The sequence below is a fragment of the Emys orbicularis genome, chromosome 25 (assembly GCF_028017835.1).
Source record: "Emys orbicularis isolate rEmyOrb1 chromosome 25, rEmyOrb1.hap1, whole genome shotgun sequence".
Lineage (NCBI taxonomy): Eukaryota > Metazoa > Chordata > Testudines > Emydidae > Emys > Emys orbicularis.
Window position 1 is genome coordinate 3283247 of NC_088707.1, and position 21854 is coordinate 3305100.

At 50.7% G+C, this 21854-nt stretch overlaps 1 protein-coding gene across 1 annotated transcript; it reads right to left on the reverse strand.

The window, feature by feature from the left end:
- Positions 1-3459: 3459 nt before the first annotated feature.
- ORMDL3 (ORMDL sphingolipid biosynthesis regulator 3) lies at positions 3460-20302 on the reverse strand. Its single transcript, XM_065422694.1, has 5 exons — positions 20243-20302; positions 8546-8751; positions 5817-5968; positions 4042-4190; positions 3460-3474 (listed from the first exon to the last, which is right to left on the reverse strand). The coding sequence occupies exons 2-4, from the start codon at positions 8717-8719 to the stop codon at positions 4055-4057; spliced, it is 462 nt and encodes a 153-aa protein (XP_065278766.1). The 5' UTR covers positions 8720-8751; positions 20243-20302; the 3' UTR covers positions 3460-3474; positions 4042-4054.
- Positions 20303-21854: the final 1552 nt, after the last annotated feature.

Genomic DNA, 21854 nt, shown 5'->3' on the forward strand with positions numbered 1-21854 from the left:
CGTTTCAGGAAATCTACAGTGTGGTTTGTTCTGTAATGTCTGGACTAGCATTTCATTGCTTTGTCTCCCAGATCACCTACGAGTGCCTAGTGAAGGGGGCTGTTCCCACTCACTGCATACTCAGACTCCCCCTTCTGAGTGACATTTTAATGGAAGCCACCCCTGCACACGGCGGGGGTGGGGGGAATAGATCTCTGACACATAATTATGCATCGCGCTTTTTAAAAGTTAACCGAAATCCCTTTTAAACTGTTAAATCCTAGGGCCTGATTCCCCTCTCACTTGAGCCAAGTAAGGCCCCGATTCAGCAGAACACTTAAGCGTGTGCTTAAATTCCATTGACTTCTGTGTGTCTTAAGCACATGCTGAAGAGCTTCACGGAAACTGTTTTCACTGAAATGCTCATAAAAGAGAAATCATTAGACTTGTCTATGAATATCACGTCTTTGTAAACCGGTTGAGGGAAACTTACACTCCAGGGTTTAAACTGCCCCACTGAAGAGTTCATGATTTTATTTTTAGTAGCTTTACATTTCAGCGTTAATTTAACAGATCTGATTGGACATGACCAGTGTCACTGAACCCACAAACAGTGCAGGTCCAGACCCCAGCTGATGTAGGTCTGCCGAGCTTCACCACTCCACAGCGGCCACGGGTCTGGTGCCTAGCGTCAGCTTACATTTCTGCTACAAAATCACTCCAGCTTTGCATAGTTTACATGCACGAGAGAGGGAGAGAAAAGGCAAAACCTACATGTATCCGGGAATAATGGTTTTAAGCAAATAAAGAAAAAAAAAGTCCTTTTTATTTATGGTGGGTTTTTTGCAAAACACAAGGATAAAGTGATTCCTGCCCCACTTCTCTGGGTTGAGATTCCCACCTTTAAAGTAATTATTTTGTCTCCTCTAGTTAGGTTTCTATTTGTCCCCAAAGCTAGATTAACACCACGCTACATGTTCCGTCTCTTTCACTGGAGAAGGTTCAGCATCAGCACTATAATTCTGTGGCCTGCCAGACCTGAATTTGTCCAGCAGTGTGCACCTTAGACTAGGCACATCATCCCAGCAGTCTGGGTGAAGGTACTATCACTGCAGAGTGGAAACCTGCAGTCTCCCCATTTCCATCTGAGGCACGTATCTACAATGTTCATTTCTGAATCCACTCAGACATTCTCATCAGAAAATAGCACTAGCCTGAAACTATTTTTTCCAGAAGTCACAGGCTAGTAGCTTGAAAAGTGCACTAGTCCTGGGGTATACAGTACAGTAACCAAAGCAACAATCCACTCCCATGTCAGGGATGGGAAAAAAGAAAAAAAGGAAGAGCCTTGTATTAAATAAATTAACCTACATTTGACAGGCTCCTTTTTTCAAGAACCCAAAGCAGGTTTTCTCCTCCATCAGCTAATTCTTCTCACCATCTTCCTTTTCACTAATACTTACAGTAGCATTTCCGTCTTTGAAGCACTTAAGAGACAATGGCTAAATAAGCCTCACAACAGCCCTGTGAGGTAGGTTATTTCTCCCCCCTCAGTGGGGTACAAATGATGAAACTGAGGCAGAGAGGTTAAGCAGTTCACCCAAAGGCAGGTGAGGAGTCAGTACAAGGGCCGAGATTCAAATTTGGGAATTCCTGTCTCCCAGTCCTGTCTTGGACCATTAGATCAGGTCTAAACTCTATTGATAGTATCCACTGTACTGCCTGCTCAGTTCCAAAGCTACATCTGGCTAATGCAGGAACTAAAATGTCTTATTTAAAATGTTTACATTGTCAGAAAACTCCAGACAATCAAAACACTAACAAACAAAGATCACCTTCATGAATGTGCAAGGGTATCATGAAAAATATAAACAAAGGCATAGTTCAACCAGCATATTGACCCCCTAGAAAATGCTGCGGTTACAAAGAGTGGACAGCTACCCCAGCCACTGGGGCCAATTCTGCTGCTGATCCTTCGCTCTAGCTGGCAATTTTGAGGGGGGGGGGGGGGGGGGGGAGATTCAGTGTTGCAACTATGCTTCATCCTCGGTTATCCAAACCTCCCTGTTATATTGGAAATTGCCCCCCCCCTCGCCCCATCTACTAATTACAAGCCTCTCATTTACCCCAAACAATGATTATCAAAACTTTATTCAACAATCTCTTTTCACACTGGGATTATTGCATTTCTATTGCAGATTATAATTAAATTAAAAATCCCACATTGTCCTCCAAACCAGCTCCTGACTCTGTGGACAACTAGCTCATCTGCTAACAGCCACTTAGTAGAAACACACACACATGCTCTACTAGGTAGGGTTCCCTCCCACACAGCAATGCAGGGTGCAGAAAACATGATCGCTCCACTGAGCAGCCTGAAATAAGCTCATGATGCATAAACAAAATCAAAACGAGTCAGAAACAGAAGGTTGGTTAGCTCCCCTTGTGGTTTAACTGCCCCCTGCAATGCCCCATTGCCCCTCACTTTCTTGGGGTGCAAGTTCCACCCACTAACTGACATGTGCCGTACCCCACCTCTGGATCTAGCCACCAGTTCAGGGGCAGAACAGCAGGGCTTTGGTTTTAAACAAGTACAACAATCTGGATAATGAAGAAGGCAGCAAAGCAAGAGTTGCTTGTCTCCCTGCTGTGCCAAACACCTTCACTGTCCAGACCCGGACAGGCGGTTAACCTTCTGCAGCCATGGTCTGGGGATGCGACAGACTGCACAGCTTGGATTTTCTATGCCACTGATAAGTTAAATGCTTCAGTGACCGGTCAGACCCGTTGCCCTCTTGCCGGCCAGCCACATTTGCCGTCTGCTCCTGCCTTCACTCAGCAACGCAGCACTATTACAATATTCCTGTTCTACAGCTCCTTAAACCTCGCTTGTGGCCCATAGTATGCTGCTGACAGGTCATCAGGCCCAACCAGAAGTCCGAGAACGGTTTTCTGCATGGGCTGTCACATGCTGAGATGTGCCCACCACTGATATTTGGCAAATGCCACTGATCTAGATTTAGACATTGGAGTCCTGGGCAAAGGGGGTGGAAGAACGAGACCCATTTAAACCAATCATGGTCACCTCTCTGCCTGTACCAACACCCCATTACCGTACCTGACGACACTCCATCCTTCACCTAGCGCAAACCTGTCCGTCATCAGCCTTTCCCCTCCCCGATCTCCAAGTCAAGTGACTCCGATCACTCTGATGGGCAGTGTTAACATTTTTAATCACACAACTAACAAGCAGCACCATCACACCTCTTAGCCCTGTGTGGCAGTAGGATTATGGGTAACACTGCAGGGCTGCATGTGATGGGGGAGAATACCCCCCCATCACACACGCTTTAAAATATAACTACTTCCACTTTAAACAAAGACAGACATTGGTTATAGTTTAAATTAACAGAAACAACTTGGAATCGAATTCCTTCCCCCCGAATCATACAAACGGTACCTTGGAAAACGGGAAAGGTCCTTCCTGTTTTCTCACTAGAAAAAAGGATTCCCTCCCCAGCAGGAGGAGAGAGGTTTAAGAATAAAATCCACCTCCCAAAATTAAAGTGGCCAACTAATTTTTCACACCTGGGAAATCTGGCCATGCCCCCCTTTAATTTCCCCACGTAGCCCTTTGCGAGTGCATCTAACCTCAAAAAGGGCCAATGTATTTTAAAGTGCATTTGCCATAGTAATAACTACTAGCTCTTAAATCTTTCTCCTCACCCCTGCTCTCTCCATTCAGTGTATTGGCCTCGGGATGGGAGTCTCCCCAGAAACTGACCTATTTGTACCTCAACGTCTCAGTCTATCTGCATCTACTCATGATACTGGAGCACAAGAAGTCCACCCCCCAGTCTCCTGGCTCCATGCTAAACTCTACTCAGGATTCTGCTACTCCAGAGTTTGCTTAGATTTATTGGGCACGAGGATCCTGCATGCGGTATACACGTCTATTGGATACTGCATTTAAAGAGCCGCTGTGAAATTATATCCCGGTGGGGGGGGGGGGGGGTGAGGGAGGACTAAGACGACTGGGTTTCCCCTTCGACTTCAGCTCACTTCATCCGGGGGCTCAGTACTTGTTGATCCCAAAGATCCGGACTCCGTGGAGCTGGGGCAGCTTGGGGATCAAGACGCTCATCAGGGAGATGGTGTTGATTATGAAGTGTATCCGGTCATATTTCGTGTAGAAACTGGTGAGGAAATACCTAGGGGAGAGAGAAGCGGAAGTTGAATCACAGCTACCCACAGCTTCCATCACTCCCCGGGGCCAGTGACGATCTGAGGAGAGATATTGGTTGCAAGTGACTCATTGACTGCTTTTCCTGCTACAACCCATACTGCTCCCTTGGTGTATAAGTTACACCCACTAGCCGACCCCACCTCTGAATCTAGCCACCAGCTCAGGGCAGACAGACAGGGCTTCAGATTAGCACAACACAGCAAAGCCGGGTAAGCCAAAATAAAAAAACAAGGATCCGGTTTCTAGCAGCTAGTGAGCCCCGATTCCAAAGTGGATTTAGTCTCACCCTGGGGGATCTCAGTCTCTCTCTCTCCTTCTGGCCATGAGCTCTGGTCCCAAAAGACTTTAAACAGCTGAGCATCTTTGCAGCAGCAGCTTGTGTGTGCTTTTGGCAACAGACACGGCAGAGACTGGCCCTTCAGAAATATCTTCAGTCGATGGTGATGGAGGCTACCCTCCACCCCTCGCACTGTAGATGGCTGGAAAACAACATTTCCCAGTAGCGATTACATGAGTCAGAACTGAAATGTGGGTGGCAGGGGAGCCAGGGGACAGAGGGGGGTGAAAAGCAAGATGTTCCCCTTGGTGATGTGATTTTACAGTCTGATCCAGACTCCAACACGTCACTCCACTGGGACTCTGCAGACTTTGGATGCTCTGAAGAATTTCTCCATCACATTAAACGCAAACTACTTGTCTTCGCTTTCAGAGCCCTTCGCGGCCTCTCCACCCTACTTCTCTCTCATTCCCTTCTGAGAGGTTGACACCTGCTTCCAGTAAAGCCAGGGTGCCAGCCTGCACTGCCCACCTGTTAGATTGTCAGACGAGCACCTTCATGCTTCTCCCTTGCTGCCCCTTGTGCTGGGGAGGAATTCCCCATAAAAATCCACAAAGCCATCTCATCGCCCTCTGCCAAATCCCTTTTGCCATGAGGCCAAATCCAATGCCCCTGGTCTGGGGGCAAGATTCAGCGGTGGGGTCAGTTAGTGAGTGTAACTTGGCAACAGTCAGGCTGCTGGTGGGCTGAAACCACTGCCTGTCGTTCTGGTCCATACTGTCTCATAGAGCTTGCCCCAAACCATCCCTAGAGTAGCCACTTGTTGTCTCTTGTCTTATACGTAGACTGTTCACTTTTGGGGGTAGGGACAGTCTTTTTGTTCTGTATCTGTGCAGCACCCGGCACAATGGGGCCCTGGGTCTGTGACTGGGGCTCCTAGCTGCTACCATAATACACATAAATCATGTTAATGTTAATCAGTGCCAGCCCTGGTGACTTGTGAGATAGTGAACCTTCGAAGCGCATCAGGGCTGCACTGGTCTCTTTCTAACTGCTTTTTATGGGCACTGACCCAGGCTGAATAGCACCTGGACACAAGCTCAAAGCAGATCCCCAAGACATCCACGCCATGAGTGGTGGACAGCAGCACAGACACAAGTGGGCTATGGATACTGTGAATAAATCTGGTATTGCAACATATGTGGATCTGCTTTTAGGCCCCCAAGCTAGCATTGTTTTTGGAGGCCAATGGAGGGCTTTAGCTTCGTTCGACAGGGTGCCGCTGTGACCAGCCCGCCCGCCCAAAGTACTCACAGCACGATGGGCGTGATGGTCAGGAACTTGCGCGATGCCGTGAACTGCACCCCATAGTCCATCTGCTCCCAGTGCGTGAGCAACCGGGCTTTCCCCTGGTCCGGTGTCTCAAAGGGCGTTCCTTTCACGGTGTGCAGGAAGATGTACATACTCTGTAGCAAACACGAGCAGAAGGTAAAACTTGTGCAGCCCTCTGAGACCAGGTGTCTGGAGAGATTCGTCTGACCTTAGCCACCCACAACTCATCACTAGGAAAGCTCTTACACTTGCAAGCCAGGGCTGTGCCACTAGGGGGAGCTGTTGTCATCTGATGAGATTTTTTTTTTTTTTTTGGCATTGGCAATTAGGGTCCCACAGGATGAGCTGGTTACAGCCCGGCTAGGAAGCCTGGGCTCTTGAGCTCAAGCTGTAGCAGCTCCTGCTTTTAGCGCTGGAGCTCCCTGGTGCCCTGGCCAAGATGGTGACGGTCACATTAGGAAATGCAGATCCCCGGCATCAGAGGAGAATACATATGGAGCGAAATCAAACTCCAGTATCGCATCTCTTCCTGCTGCACAGACTTAGGCGTGAACATGGCCATACAGTTGCACAGACCATACCAGGTGCTTCCTGCCTGTCGGTCAGGAGAAAACCTTTGAAATGGAACAGCTACAGACTCGTTGCCCCCGGCCCTGCGATGCACGTTTGGGGGGGGGGTGCTGAGAGTGGCACCTCCCAGGCTCTATTCCCAGTTCTAACCTCAACTGACTTTCATCCCTACGTGCCACAGCTCCCTCAGTTGTGAAAGCGTGATAATATTGACCCCCACGCCATGGGGGGAGAAGGGTAACGCATTGCTGTTTGCAGTGAGCGTTGAGATTCTAAACGGTGCGGCTCTAGAGGACGGCAAAGGGGTAGCAATGTTATTTATGGGGAGGCAGGGCTGTCCAGTGGACAGAACACTGCCCTGGGCACTCAGGAACCCTACGTCCAGCTCTGACCTTGGGCAAGTCAGCCTCTCTGTGCCTCAGCTTCCCCATCTGCAAAATGGGGATAATGACACCAACCTCCTGTGTAAAGGACTGTGAGCTCCACCGGTGAGACGCACTAGATAAAAGCGGAGTATTATTGTAACCGGAACTTAAGCAATCTCCTGGAAAGATTCCAGTGACACACGCTCCAGGTACACACAAGCAACAAATCCTTGGAGAAGCCAACGACAAATCCGTTGGGATTGTTGTTTATGAACAATTGCTGCTGGCCCTTTAAAAGCCTCCTGCTCCTAAGACTCACCACTCTTAACTGGACAGAGGTCAAGGCAAGGAGGTCTGATTGGCACGAGAGCAGAGCGCACCAGTGCTGATCTCAGCCCTTTTGCTCTCAGCTCCAGCTGCCGATTGCTCGAGATCTGGATGGTTTTTATGGAATGGGGCGTCAGGAGCCCTGCGAGGGAATCAATTCCCGGTCTCTGATTAATCTCAAGCCGAGAATCACTTTAACCATAGGGCACAAATAGACCAGCTGCTGCGTCTGTGCTAACGTCTGGGTTTCTCTGACCTGGAAATCAGGGAGCAAGCTGCTGCATGGAGCCACGGTCTGATCTCAGGGAGACAAACAGACTAAAACAAGAGGGGAGTCCGGAGGGGGAGAATATATCATCAGTGAAAAGCATGGGGCGTTTTTCTCAGCCCCAGAGGAAAAGGTTCCGCTGAACGGCTGCGGTTGTGTCATGTCCCAGCAGAGGGCAGCAGTGCGTCCACTCACCCACATCCCCAAACCCATCCCCTGGAAATAAATAAATAAATAAATAAAAATAAAAAAAAACCCACACACCCCAGCCCACACCCATGAGGAAAACTGACTGTTTCATTTCTACGATACACTCGAGTCAGTGACCCCCCCCCCCCCCCCCCCCCCCGTTCACATTATGCACTTGCTCCAGATACAGTATCATTAGACTCAGACAAATGGCCAACAACCCCCACCCCATCCCTGGGCTTTGCACCCTGGTCCTCTCATCTGGGCCCAGCCCACTGTCAGCTCACAAGTCAGCAGCTGATTTTTATAAACCCTCCAACTCCTGGGTACAAAAACCCACCTTGCCCTTCCTGCCTCTCCCTTTGTTGCCAGTAACACCAGAGGATTCCTGGGCAGCAGCAAAGTGAGCGTAACCAGCGGGCAGCAGGTCCCCCTCTGGGCCTGACCCTCGGAGGATGTGAGGCTGTCATAGTTCCTAGTCTTTGGTCCTTTAGCTCAAGCTGTAGAGACTCACACTTCCAACCCGGGAGGTTGCTGGTTCAACCCTCTGAGTCAGCCAAGAGGACAGTCGTCACACAAGGCTCCCCCATCTTGCACTGCTCTCCATGTGTCCGGGCGCCAGACAGTAGTTTACACCCCACAGCCTATTCCCGCTCCTGCGGGGGCCTCTTCGGGTGGCTTTGGTGATGCGGACACTTGCCCGGATGGGAGCTGGTCTGAGACCCAAAATCAATTCACGCAGGGGACGGTGAACACCAAACATTTGGTTGTTACCACCTGGGCTGGATTTGAACCCATGACCTCAAGGTGAAAGGGGGCTGAGCCTGGGATGTGGCTGCTCAGTCAGCCAGATTGCATCCCACACACTGGTGGGAACTCAGGACTTGGGGTTTGATTTCACTGTAGGATCCCTCGGCAGCTAACCACCCATGTGACCATCGAGCCCAGCTGGGGGTTCCCCATGGGGCCAGTGAGCCGTGGCGCCCCCTTACCATGTTGTGGATGATGTTGGTGAGAGTCCAAACCACGGGGACACTGAAGAAGGGGATGCTGAGGAGGACCACATGCAGCAGGCCAATCCCCAGCACGTAGGAGAGCCAGATGCCCCGGCTGTTCATGACCCGGGTGTTGGGGTTCACCTCGCTGTGAGCCGTCCCCACGTTCATGCTGGCTCATGCGTCGGCTAGACAGTCCTGAACTGAACCAAGAAGAACAAGAGGCAGGTCAGCGCAGGGAGGCAGCAGACTCTGCCACTCCATTAAGCTGGAAGCTAACCAGAATCCTCCATGCAAACGGCCCCATCCTTCCCTGTCCCTGCTACTCAGCCAAGACCAGCCCAGGATGGAGCATTGTCTTGCAGGTAAAGCAGCCGACAGGAGGTCTACCGGATTCTGTCCCAGACACTGCCACCCTCTCACCACAAAACCTTGGGCAAGTCACTTCACTGCCCTCTGCCTCAGTTACCCTAGTTATAAAATAGAGACAATACTCTTGTGTGGGAGCTAAATCCACTCACTTTTGAGATTCAGGTGGAAGGTGCCAGGAAATGAGAAACATCTCTACAATGGGGATATTTCTAACGCTGGTGGTATATTCTGGTGGAACCGGGGCATATGGATGATTTCAGTCCTGTGACTCTGCCTGTGAAGAGCCAAATGGGTAATTTCACAGCATAACATGGACCAAATGTTCTTTTGCAGGACACATTAGGGCCCTGGTCCTGCAAAATCTGGAGCATAGTTACCCACATGCTTAAGGGTTTGCAGGATCCAGGCCATAACATGTCCTGAGAAAAACTTCAGCCCCGATTCTGCAAAGTCTTAGGTGTGTGTAACCTTACACCTAGGATTAGCCCCATTGACTGCCATAGGATTCTGCGTGGCTGCAGGAGCCTCACCACACTGACCCACATCACAGAACTGGGCTCTTGTTTCGTAAGCAGGACCAAAAAAAAAAAAAAAAAGTCTCCCAATGATCTTTGGAGAGGTCATTACAGCAACGGGAAGGAGAAATGAAGAGCTCCAGGAGCGAGATCCTTTGACAGCGAGGTTAGAAAAGCCATGGTGAGGTAACGATGCAGGGAGGTTGCTTCACCAGGGGGTGCCCTACAGGAGAAGGCTCCCACCCTGCCGTGGGGTAGAACGTGCAGACCCCAGGAGCAGCACGGAAAGAAGCATTTTCAAAGCGATTCTGATAAGGCCAGAAAGAGAGACTCACTGCTGGAAAGGAAAAGATTGTCAATGGCTGGACTGAGGTTGGATTTGGTGCCATACCCAGCAATCCATGAAACCTCAGGGCCTAGGGCTGCTGCACGCATTCGCCTGCATAATGAAACAGGTTCAACAGCAAACACCAGTCCCAGGATTCAATACAGAGCACGCTGACTGAACTTTCAGCTAATGACGAAACACACAAGGAGCGGGAGCAGAACGGAGCTGGACAGGCCTATCTGTGGCCAAGGTTCGAACGCTGCCACCACCCTACAGGGATAAAAACCACCATCACAAAGCGAACAGGAAATGAGGGTTTCCACTCACCCCTCAGCAGATCTCAGCCAGCTGCTGTCCAGCCGGTACACTCCAAAGCTGGCTCCAATTGGAAGGCAGATTGTGATGTCATTCAGTCAGAGCAAGATCAACCAAAAAAACCTCAGATTCCAGAGACAGCCAAAAGGTGCTAATGATGGGCCCAATCCTGTGAGCATATTGCTCCCAGACCGTGGGATAACTCGTGGTACTGAGCAATGAAGTCACTGCTAAGCCAAGTCAGCAAGTATTTTCAGGCTCAGCTAGAGTGACCAGATATCCCGATTTTATAGGGACAGTACTGATATTTGGGGCTTTTTCTTATACAGATGTCTATTACTCCCACCCCCCTGATTTCTTACACTTGCTGTCTGGTCACCCTAGCTCAGACCTTTGTGGGACTGAAGCAAGGAACTTCATCGCCATCTGTCTCCCAAAGGTGCCGAGCACCAAGGTGCCACCACACCTTCAACAGAGCAACGGGAGTATTCTCCATCACTTGACGTCTTGCTAAGAGACTCGCTCCAGCTCCTCCATCACCACTTCCTGAGCTCAATGCAGGAATCACTGGGAGGGAGTTTTGGGGCTGTGAGATACAGGAGGTCAGACTTGACTATTAGAAATGTTGCTTCTGGCCTTGAAATCTGTATGTGCCTAACTGTTTGGCACATAAAACCCTGATCCTGCAAACACTTCAGCACGTGGGACTTGTCACATGCATTATGTTGAGGGTGTATGCAAGGCCAGGGTCAACATTTGGAAATTTTTGCCCATCCTTGCCCAACATTAATTCCTATGTATTTGTCAGCCTTTATTCCAAAGCTGCTTTGTTGCTTTTTGGCCGATTTTTCAAAAAGTTGACCAATTTTTGCATTAGTAGGAGCACGCTACTTTTTCATTCAAAGTTTAGTAGCTACTGAAGTACAGATGCAGAAACAGATGCAGAAATAAAAAGGCCTAGACAAGCCAGGCTCTCCCTTCCTGGTAAGTTTCTAGTGTTGTTGCTGGTTTAGCTCCCATTGCTGGGAGACCGATTTGCTGCTCTTCTCCAGCTCACATGCCCGCGTTGTGTGGGAGGCGGGTTGCAGCCAGACCTATTGTGTTCTTTACACAGAAGCCAGATGTTCCAAGTTTCCTTACATAGAATCCTGGGCCTGGGTTATTTTGCAGGCTGCAGCTCTATCTTTTTTATTGTCCTTGACAAGGGTTATTACACAGAACAAACACTATGCCTCCTGCAACTGCTGTTGGCCGTGCTGTGTCCTTCAGGCCTCCTGTAGTCACCCACGGACGCTGCTCAGCATCAGCCATCCAGCGCAAGGCAGGGCTGCTATCCGACAGACACACCAATTTCTCTGCCACTTAGAAACCTTGACACCACAGGCCGACAAGTGGTTATGCTTGGAGAGGACTTTGGACCTGCTCTGTTGCCTGCAGACAGGACACCCCAAATGTGCTAATTGCTCAGCTTCTCATCACCACTTTCCTGGATCACAGAACATCCCCCAGGAGGGGCCAGTCATCGATACTCTAGTGGGAGACAGAGGTGTGGTCTGAGTATGGGGCTAGGAGGCAGGAACTCATGAATCCCAATTACAGCTCAGATGCTAACCCCCATCTTCACCCTTGGGCAGGTCAGGTAGGGCCCAATCTACAGCTCATTGGAGTCAATGGGCAGACTCCTACAGACCTTAGAATCGAGCGCTTAGGCCAAACGACATGCTATCAGCTGCTTCAGTATTCTGGGTGTCTAGCTTGTAGAGATTCTGGCTTGATTTTCAGAGACGGCTGAAAATCCAACTCCACCCCCGATGAAAAATCAGGGCAGTTGCAAACTAAGGCAGCATTTTTGAAATTTGGGCCCCGTCTCCTTTTTGTGCCTCAGTTTCCCATTTGTAAAATGTGGATTAGACTTGGTTGAAATCTACTTCATGTGGACACCATAGGGATCACGGCACACTGAGGATGTCAGCCACTGAGTAATATCAGAAAAATTTTGCAGGTTCCATTTCAAATTCTCTCTTCTCCTGCCTAAAATACTCCCCGTCACCCCTTTCATCCAGGACACCCCTCTGTTCCTGGATCGATATTTACATCTCTTGTACAGAAGTCATCCCTAAACCCAGTCTCTCCACGGCTTACAGGTCTCTGCATCTTATTTCCAAGCTTACTTAAGAGCTACTAACCAATCAAAGCCAACGGCCCCTCCCCCCACAACACAGCTTATTAGCTTTACAGATGGGATTTGTTCACCTACAGGAAAAACAAAGCCCATGAGAAAAGCGATGGAAACTTTGCTCCAACCCCCTCCCCCTTCTGAAGCAGATGACTGCTAAGCTCCTATTTCCCAGCTGTTTCTCAGGGGTGGAAAGACTTGAGTGTTTCACCAGGCTGAGTGTGAAGGTTGGGATTGTTGCAATGGAGAGCATCCACCCAAAGGGGAGAAAAGTCCAAGCAGTTGTAGGAGCTAGACCGATCTCAGTGACAGACAAGTCTATGGCGTCTTCTACCTGCTCTGTTCCAGTCCAGGTTTGAGACGCGTTCCAATCCGGATCTACAGCCGCCGCAGCTCTTCCAGGCCTGGGCGCCCAGCACACCCAGCTGTGCCAATGCTCCTCAATCCCGACCCGCAGCCCCCTGCTCTCCCAGCCCCGGGCTCCCAGCACATGCTTTGCGATGCCACTCAACCTCAACTCACAAACCCCCCCCGACTATCCCAGCCCTGCCCCCTGCCGATGCCAGCTCTGGCCTGCCACACACACATCCCTTCAGACTCAAACTGCAACCAGAGGACGGGACCCAGGTCTCCTGACTCCATCCCACGCTCTATCAACGGGGCTACGCTGCCTCTCCTTCACCTCAGACCCACACTAGATACGAACCCAGCTCACAGAGGCTAGTGCGTGAATTCTCAACACCCAACCTCGTCACACACACAAAACAACCCGCTGACAGCCTGACTCAGCCCAGGTCAGCGGTAGGCATGTTGGGCTGACTAGCGCCTTGTGGGGCTCGGCTCAGGATGGGCGGTAACGGGCCGCCGTGCTGGGAGGCCTAGCACTGAATGGACCACCGAGACTGAACTAGCCTCTTATTCGTTTGGAACGTCCCTCAGGCTGGGCCGGTGGGGGAAGGAAGCTGTCTGTTCTGCGGCTAGAGATCTCCATCTGCAGGGCTGTCAGGCCAGCGTCTGAACTGGCAACATCGCCCCAGTTCAACAGAGAAGAAACCAAACAGCATCGTCAGTTTTCTCCTTGTCTTGTCAGCCACCGACCCTGCGGGGACCTTGCTGACCCAGGGAACTAGCAAGGACACAGCCAGCTCCCTGGCTTCACACTCTCAAAGCCCAGCACTCAAGGGGCAGGACAGAGATTGGGAGCCAGGCAGATTCCTGTCCTGTGGCCGCTCAACTGAGAATGATGCTGACTGGTGTCTCTTGTGACGGGGGAGCAAGTCAATTCTCAGTTTTGTGCTGGGCCAGAGCAAACTGACAAATGTCACCACTGATGTCACTTGTCCCTCAGAGTCATAGACGGGAAGTGTCACAAGAAAGTGAATCACTGCATGGCTGAGCGAGCAGGGCACTGGAGCGGGAGCCAGGACGTCTGGATTCTGCTGCCAGATCTGCTACCGACCTGCTGTGGGATCCCCAGCAAGTCACTTCCTCTCTCTGTACCTCTGCGCTCCTGTGCCCCCCCCCTTTGTATGTCTAGTCAGACTGCAAATTCTTCAGAGCAGGGGCTGTCCCTCTCTTCATGTTAATACAGCACCCAGTGCAACGGGGCTCCAATCTCACGGGGGGGGCGGGGCAGCACCCTGTGCAAAGGGGCCCCCCAAACTCAATGGAGGCGTCTAGCTGCTACCACAATACAAATAATAATGTACGAGAGGCTGAAATCTCCACCAAAGTGGAAGAAGTCACAATTTCCATTGAAATGAATATTTTAAACCCTTCTCCACAGGAACATTATTTGCTCCTTTGCTCACCAGAGGACCATCAGAGGCAGGATTACACGGCGAAGATTTAAGGGATGATGGAGACACTGCTATATTGAAAGGAAACCAACATCTGAAGGAGCCAAGTGATGTGTTGAGAAATTGCCATTAACCTATCTCTGGGACCCAGGTTCTGATCCTGATTTAAGTCACAGATGGAACCAACTTGGCAGATCTCAGCCCAGTCCCAAACGGCCATTTCTCCCTGCCACTAAACCATCACACAGGGATGTCTGGGCAGCCTACGCAGGGGGAGGCTGGGATTGGAACAGCGGGGGGGGGGGGGGGGGGGGGCTGCAGTCAGGAATGAGATGCAATGACAGAGCTGTGTAGGGGACACCAGGAATGAAAATGCAGGGGGTGCTGAATAACTGAGGTATATTGATAAGTACTGTGGGTCAAGATTGAGGTGCACAGTCAACACGGACGATGGGAAGCCTGCCCAACCCCTGGTTTTAACCTCAGCAATTACCCCCCTCATCCCCAAACTCACAGAGAAGTCTCTGAGAAAAGGGAAAACGCTTCAAATGTAACTTCCTGTTGTCCTTTCAGGAGATCAGCAACAGGCTGTACCCAGAGCAGAGCCAGTGCCATCCTTCCTGCACAGAAGAGGGACCCGATTTACAAGCTGGGGCTGAGGGGAACATGCCTTTGGCTCCAGCCGAAGCAGCGGAGGGATGATGCCTGCAGCCAGAATGTAACAGACAATCCCTTTGAGCGTGTTCTGCTCACCCCTAGTCGGATGGACTTTGGTTAGCTGCTTGATCAGCACATGGTCTGCTGCTCTCTGCATGAATGGCAGAGACAGAGAGTGGGACCATATGGCCACTGAGTTTGTACCAGTCCCGTTCAGCAAACTGAATCCCCCCTAACATTCCAGCTGACAGCCAGATCCACTCACCTCCTTTAACTTCTTACGCCCTTGAACTAACTGGCATGCATCCTGCCAGGCAGTCCCTGCGTGACATGTCAATTGTGAGAGGTGTGGTGCCCAGGGAGGCACTACATTGCTGCTCACAAGGGGTTAAGTCTCTTACATCCCTTAATGCAATTTGTTTACTATGCTGCAGCTTGTCTAGGGAGGCAAGGGGGCGTATATCCCCTGCGGGTGCATCTCCTCAAGGGAACCCTGCACGGCAGGGAGGCCCTGCGGGCGCATCTCCCCCAGGGAACCCTGCATAGCGCACAGATCACACGCGAAAGAGGCAGCAGTAAGATCTGGGGTGCCATACAGAGTCTGAGCTATTGTCTGCAGTCCCCACATCCTAGAAAGCGCTGGGGTCATCAACTCTCCTCCTCACCACAAAGGATCAGATGCAGCTCTGGCCCAAAGCAAACATTCAGCTGGAAGGAGAGAGAAGTTTGTGCTGGCGAAGAGCAGAGCTCGTTTCGGAGGGCAGAAAAGTGACTCCCAAGAAGAATATAAGAACGGTCATATTGGGTCAGACCATGGTCCATCTAGCCCCGAATCCTGTCTCTGACAGTAGACAGTACCAGGCCTTCAGGGGAGTGTACAGAACAGGGCAGTTGGAGTGATCCACCCTTGTCCCTCTCAGCTTCTGGCAGTCAGAGGTTTAGAGTCACCCTGACTATGGGGTTGCATCCCTGACCATTTTGGCTAGTGGCTATTGATGGACCTATCCTCCATGAACTTACCTAATTCTATTTTGAATCCAGTTATACTTCTGGCCTTCACAACATCCCATGGCAATTGCTGTGTGAATAAGTACTTCCTTGTTTGTATTCATGCTGCCACCTGTTAATTTCAGTGGGTGCCCCCTGTTTTTTGTATTATGGGAAAAGATAAGCAACACTTCTCTATTCACTTTTTCCACATCATTCATGACTGTATAGACCTCTATCATATTGCCCCTTAGCTGTCTCTTTTCTAAGCTGAACAGCCCTAAGTTTTTAATCTCTCCATGTATGGAAGCTGTTCCATATCCTTGAATATCTGTGTTGCTCTTCTCTGAACCTTTTCTAGGTCCACCATATCCTTTTTGAGATGGGGTACCCAAACTGCTCACAATATTCAGGGTGTGGGCGCACCACTAATTTATATATATATGATATGATATTTTCTGTCTTATTATCTATCCCTTTCCTAACCCATTATTATTCTGCTTTTGTAGCCTCTCTAACTTCCCATACCGTTTCACAATCACTGTCCCCACCCTGGTCAGGTGTTCAGTAGTGTATTCCTACTGCTCTACTCTTTTTATTCAAGCATGGAATTTCTGTCTATGGAGATGAGTAGAGTTTGTTTTATGTAAGAACCTTATTTGACTCTATGTTTTCTTTAACATATAATGCCACTCCCCCACCCACAACCTACACTGTCATTCCTATATATTTTACACCCTGGTATTACCGTGTCCCATCATTATCCTCATTCCACCAAGCTTCCCTGATGCCTATTATATCAATATCCTCATTTAATGCCAGGCACTCTAGTTCACCCATCAGAGTATTGAGATTTCTAGCATTTGGTACATTTTGCCCATATTCAGCTGCTTTCCTTCCTGCGTTATATTTCAGTGGCACTCTAAACAAGAGCCAAATTAAACCCTGCGACTCTGGCTGAAGCCAGCAGGAGTTGCACCAGCCCACGCCAAGGCCACGCTGGGTCAAGGACTCCAAAGGGAGGGGCCTTTGGAACCAACACAGACGACAAACAACCAACACATTACGCAAGACAGTATCTGGGAGATCAGGCTGTTAATGGGCCAATGAGGCAGTGAGCCATTCGCTGGGCGGATGGACATGATGCCTTCAATATGCGTGGGCTGGCCACTGGGGAGCTAGCAAGTTCCCCACCCTCCTTAATGGAGATGGACGTGGTCTCCTAAAACCCGCTCTTCTCCATAGCGCCCCAGTTGAAGGGCCCTTCCAAACACACCTGCCAGCCATAGGATCGGTTAGAAGGTGGGGACCATCCTACCACATTGCCTGAGGTGTACAGTGCCTGTTCGCTGCAGCGTTATATGGGAATGGGCAATGCCCCCCCCCCCACTTGCCAAGAGACATACCAGCACCTCCACCCCCTGCCAGATGGACTCTATAGCTCTGTCCTTTTACACCACCATCATGCTCATTTTCAAAGCACTTAATATTAGTTGATTAGAGCCAGGGTAAGTCTAATTTAGGTGATAGGATGATACTGAAAACCCCAAGAGATCATTAGGGCTGCATCATCCACTTCTTAGCACCTGGCATTGTCTTTTTACGCCCACTTTACACAGGTAGGAATGACTAGAGGAGGGGTGAGGCCATGGGGAAATCAGGTGTGGGGTGTGCTATGAAGTGCTTTCCAGACAGGTTGGAGTAGAACACAGTAGATTCCAACCCCAGTCACCCTGGGGACGCCCAGAATGACTCCTGTGAAGTCAATGGGATCATCTGGGGTTTACACCAGCATCAGTGAGATGAGGCTCCTGCCTTACATCCACAAAGAGCTCAGGGAATGCTAAGTTGCAAAAAGCCCATGGGTTTGAATGGCGATGTTTTGTACATGACCCACGAGTGCCACAACATTTGCTCAAGCTGAGTGTGTGCAGACTGTCAGTCTGTTCCACTGGGTAGCAGGACCAGGGTCTACAGGTTTTTAGAGGAGGGACTGGAACGATAATTACCGATCACATCCCAGAGGCACAGAGCTCTCTACGCATTTACAGTAATAGATGCCATCTAATCAATCCCCATCTGACAGCATCCCAAAGCATCAGCAGCCTCGTTCTATAGATGACGCCAAGGTTCTCCAGAGAGGGGAAGTCACTTGCAATCAATGGCAGAGCTAGGCTAAGGACTCAGGGGGTCCCAGTCCCATGCTCAGACCACATTTAACCGCTCACACTAGTTCTACTTTTGCCAGTCTCTCCCACCTGCGCCCTCTTTAGCTTGTTACCTAGAGCAAAGGGCCTGAATTAAAATATACAAGCGGGATCAAATCTGGATCCATAATTTGCAGCTTCCAAGTGCCATTTCCAGAACACATCATCTGAACAATCCTGCGCATTGGGGGAATATCCGGATCCCTAGTTATGACTGTGGGGTGATGTGGGGAGAAGGGGTTGGCAGCCATCTGTGGTTGCTGTCATTTGAACATGGTTTGCTGTTATCAAATCAAACACTGCACATACAAGCTTTCAATGGGAGTTCCCAGACGACTGCTATTGCTCAGATCATCCAGTTTTATTCCCTGAGCCACTATGGGGACCTGGGACTTTTCATCACTTTTCAATGATCTTCTCTCTTTGGAACCACAGGGGCTCCCACAGCTTACAGCACAGCTGCCAGTTGCTTGGATTTCCCCGTGGAAATAGCAATCTGGCTGCACAATAGTATTATTTATCTGTACGGTGGTAGCACCTAGGATTCCCAGGCATGGACAAGGACCCGGATCCTGTGGTGCTTAGGGGCTGTACAAGCGCAGAATAAAACCGGTCCCTGCCCCAGAAAGCTGGCAATCTAAGTAAAGCGAAGATTGCAGGCTGTCCTGGAGATGTGTGTGCCCTGAGGCCTCTTCAGTGCTGCTTGGGATGCAGGAGGAAGGGGAAATACGTACCCAAGCCAGAAGTGAACCCACCATATGGGACTCATGCCCCAGCTTCTCTCAGCCTACAGACTCCCTAAGAAAAGGTCCCAGCCACACACATGCCTCTGCTGGGGATTTCCCGCAGCTGCGCGGAGATCCCCACGGCTTCTTGGCAGCGGGTATTGAGGGCTGCGTTGCCTATGAACTGCAGAAGGCCTCTGCTCCCCCCCCCCCCCCCAGCTCCAGCTTCACCCCCCACCTCTGTTTGCACAGAAGAATTTGTTCCAGTCTGCACTTTCCCCATATGCCTCCCACTATTAACCTCTTCGTGGCAACTTAGGGACCTGTTGCTTCCTAGCTGCGCCAGCTCATTCCACTACATTGTATTATAGGAAACTGCTGCAGGAGCGGACGCCTTGCTCTAGTCGCACAATTTGATTTTATCCGACAGCTCAGCTGGGAGGCTTTGAGAGAGTCAGCGAGGGGAGGACAAAGCGGGGATGGGACACTGAGTCTTTCACCTCGAGGTCACCAGTTCAAATCCAGCTCAGGCTGGCAGAGCAGTTGGGTCTTTGGACAAAGACCCAGATCACAATAGAGATGGCAGCCTCAGTGGAGAACCAAAAGATGCTGTCAGACACAGGGACCAAAGAGCCTCTACAGGTCAGTAGTTGTGGGGGGATGTGACTGGGGATTTGTGGGAGACTTCCCCATACTGTATCTGCTCTGTGGATAGCCAAGACTCTAGGGCTGCCAAGCCAGCAAGTCACCTCTCCCTGGAGACCTCCCTTCCATCACCCCCCTCAGAAAGCCTGGGATGCTGCCGCTGAATGCCGGGAATGTGCTCACATCTCCAGGAACCCCCCTCCGCTGCATCTGAAGAAGTGAGGTTTTTACCCATGAAAGCTTATGCCCAAATAAATCTGTTAGTCTTTAAGGTGCCACCAGACTTCTTGTTGTTTTTGTAGATACAGACTAACACGGCTACCCCCTGATACTTGATACCCTCTCCTTGCTGAAATCCCAGGGTGCTGAGAGTTGGCTTGTTGCTTTCCAGGCTCCCCAAAGAGCGATTGTTCCCCTGGAGACCCCTCTTGTGCTGCTTGCCTGCACAGTTTGGTTAAAGGCAGCCTGGAAGCTCCCTCCCAGTCCTACCCCCCAGGTCCCGGTCACCCCAAAAACTCAGCTGGACAGAAACAATACCCTCTGGAGTGCTAAGAAACGGTCCAAGGGCCTAACCCCAGACGCACACAAAAAAACGTAGCCAAAGGTTGCCATCCCGCCCTGGCAGGCTCCCAGCCCCACTCCCCCAAGGGGGAAGCAGGCGCCGCTCCCAGCGGGCTCCCCAGCTTCTCATGTCCCTAGACAGCAGATCCCCCCATTCGTCCAGAGCCCAGCACCCCCACACTCCCTGAGCCCCGAGCCCCTTGCCCCTCCCATCACGGGGGCTTTCCCCCAAGGCTTGCACACCCCCCCCAACTCTGCCCCTCGACAGGTCTCTGCTCCCCTGAATGCCTGCACCCCCCTCCAGGTCCCTGCACCCCCTTTCCCCCGCCTCTCTCCTTGGCCCCGCCCCCTATCTCTGCCCCCCTGCAGACCCGAGGCCTGCCACACCGCCCAGCCCCGGTGCTCACCGCGCTGCGCAGCCGGCTCTCGGCCCGGGGGCCTCTCCCCGCAGCCCGGCTCCACTCCCCGCCGCCGCCGCGGACAACGCAGCAGCAGCAGCAGCAGCTGGCAGCTCCGCCCTCCCCAGCATCCCCCGCGCCCGCGGGGCGCGCTGGGAAATGTAGTTCCCCTGGGGCGCTCGGGACTCCCACATGTCCCATGGCCCCTGAGGGCCGCCGCTGGGCGGGGGCGGCTGCTGTACATTCCCTGTCAGCTCGCTGCAGATGGTTTTTTGTGCTTGTTCATTTTTATTACATTGCTGTGCATTGGTTCTCATTCTCTGACTTGTTATTGTTTGCAGCGCCTGTGAATCTCTCGTGAATTGTCAGCAGCCCAGGCGTGTCCTTTTACTCAGTTATGGTTTGCTGACCATCGGCCGCGTGCCCGACACTGCATGGTACACACAGGTAAGGCATTAGGCTGGCAAAGACTACAGTCCTGATCCTACACAGGCTTCACTTTCCCACCATGAATAGTCCCACTGAAATCAGTGTAGTAGTAAAGTTAAGTGTTGGAATAAGTGCTTGCAGAATTGGGGCTGTACGCGTGTGCTTAAACTTTGTGTGTGAGTAAATGCACTGAATTCAATGGGGCTAAGCGCATGCTTCACTCTTTGCAAGGGACAGTGGCAAAACAGTCCCTGCCCTGAAAAGCTTACATGTTCTGTGAGCTCAGCCCCTTCAAACTCTCATATCTTACTCCCATGAGCTAGCCTGGAGCTTGTAATGGAAACAACATGGGTGGATTCTGTTCCCAGATGGAGCCCAACTGAAATCAAACGGGGCTCTGTGTGGGCATGAGGATCCAATCGCAGGAACGGGGGGCCCTGAGAAATCAGATAAGTAAAGTTATTCACATGTGTAAGTGTTTGCATGGCCAGCTTCTATTTGTCCTGTGTTTCAACTACGCATTGCAAAGAAGCAGACACTGTGATATAAGTGTGTGATTTTGTGCTGAATAGAGAGGTGAGATGGGCCTTATGAATAGCGAAGTGGACTGAGCCTCAGGAAATCTGGGTCAGTTCTTGCCTATGTTAGTGATCTGGGGGCAAGTCTCTCTCCTCTGTTTCCCACTTATCTATGTAGACTGGGAACTCTTTGGGGCAGCGACTGCCTCACTCCTTTTTTCTCCACTTTCCTCCAAAAGGCTCCCCTGCTCCCATTCACGTCAGTCCTTATGTTCTCCCCCATGTTATAATTATTATTATGGTAGCACCTCGAGGCCCAGCTGAGATGAGGGCCCCATTGTGATAAGTGCTGTATATATACATAATCAGAGACACAGAACTTCCAGTCTAACTCAGCACACCAGGGCCCTGATCTTAGCTGAGGATGCTAGGCATGTCCTGTAATACTAATACTAAGTATGATTTTGCATCATCAATAATGAATTGTGGTAGCTGCCCAATAATCATTTGTCCTGTATTTTTTTCATATGCTCAGTCTTGATTTCCGTGACATGTAAGTTGTGAGGGCTGCAAAGCATTCTCAGGGCTGAGCTGACTCATGCCTTTCTGAGCCCCCGTAAGTTGCAGAGCTCACATGGGACATTGCCCCCCTCCACAAACGAGAGAGCTCCCAG

Coding starts and splice junctions, on each gene's coding strand:
- ORMDL3 (XM_065422694.1), bottom strand. CDS start 8,719: ATGAACGTGGGGACGGCTCACAGCGAGGTGAACCCCAACACCCGGGTC. Junction 5,969..8,545: donor CCAACATCATCCACAACATG/GTAAGGGGGCGC, acceptor TGTTTGCTACAG/AGTATGTACATCTTCCTGCA. Junction 4,191..5,816: donor ACCATCACGCCCATCGTGCT/GTGAGTACTTTG, acceptor TCTCTCCCCTAG/GTATTTCCTCACCAGTTTCT.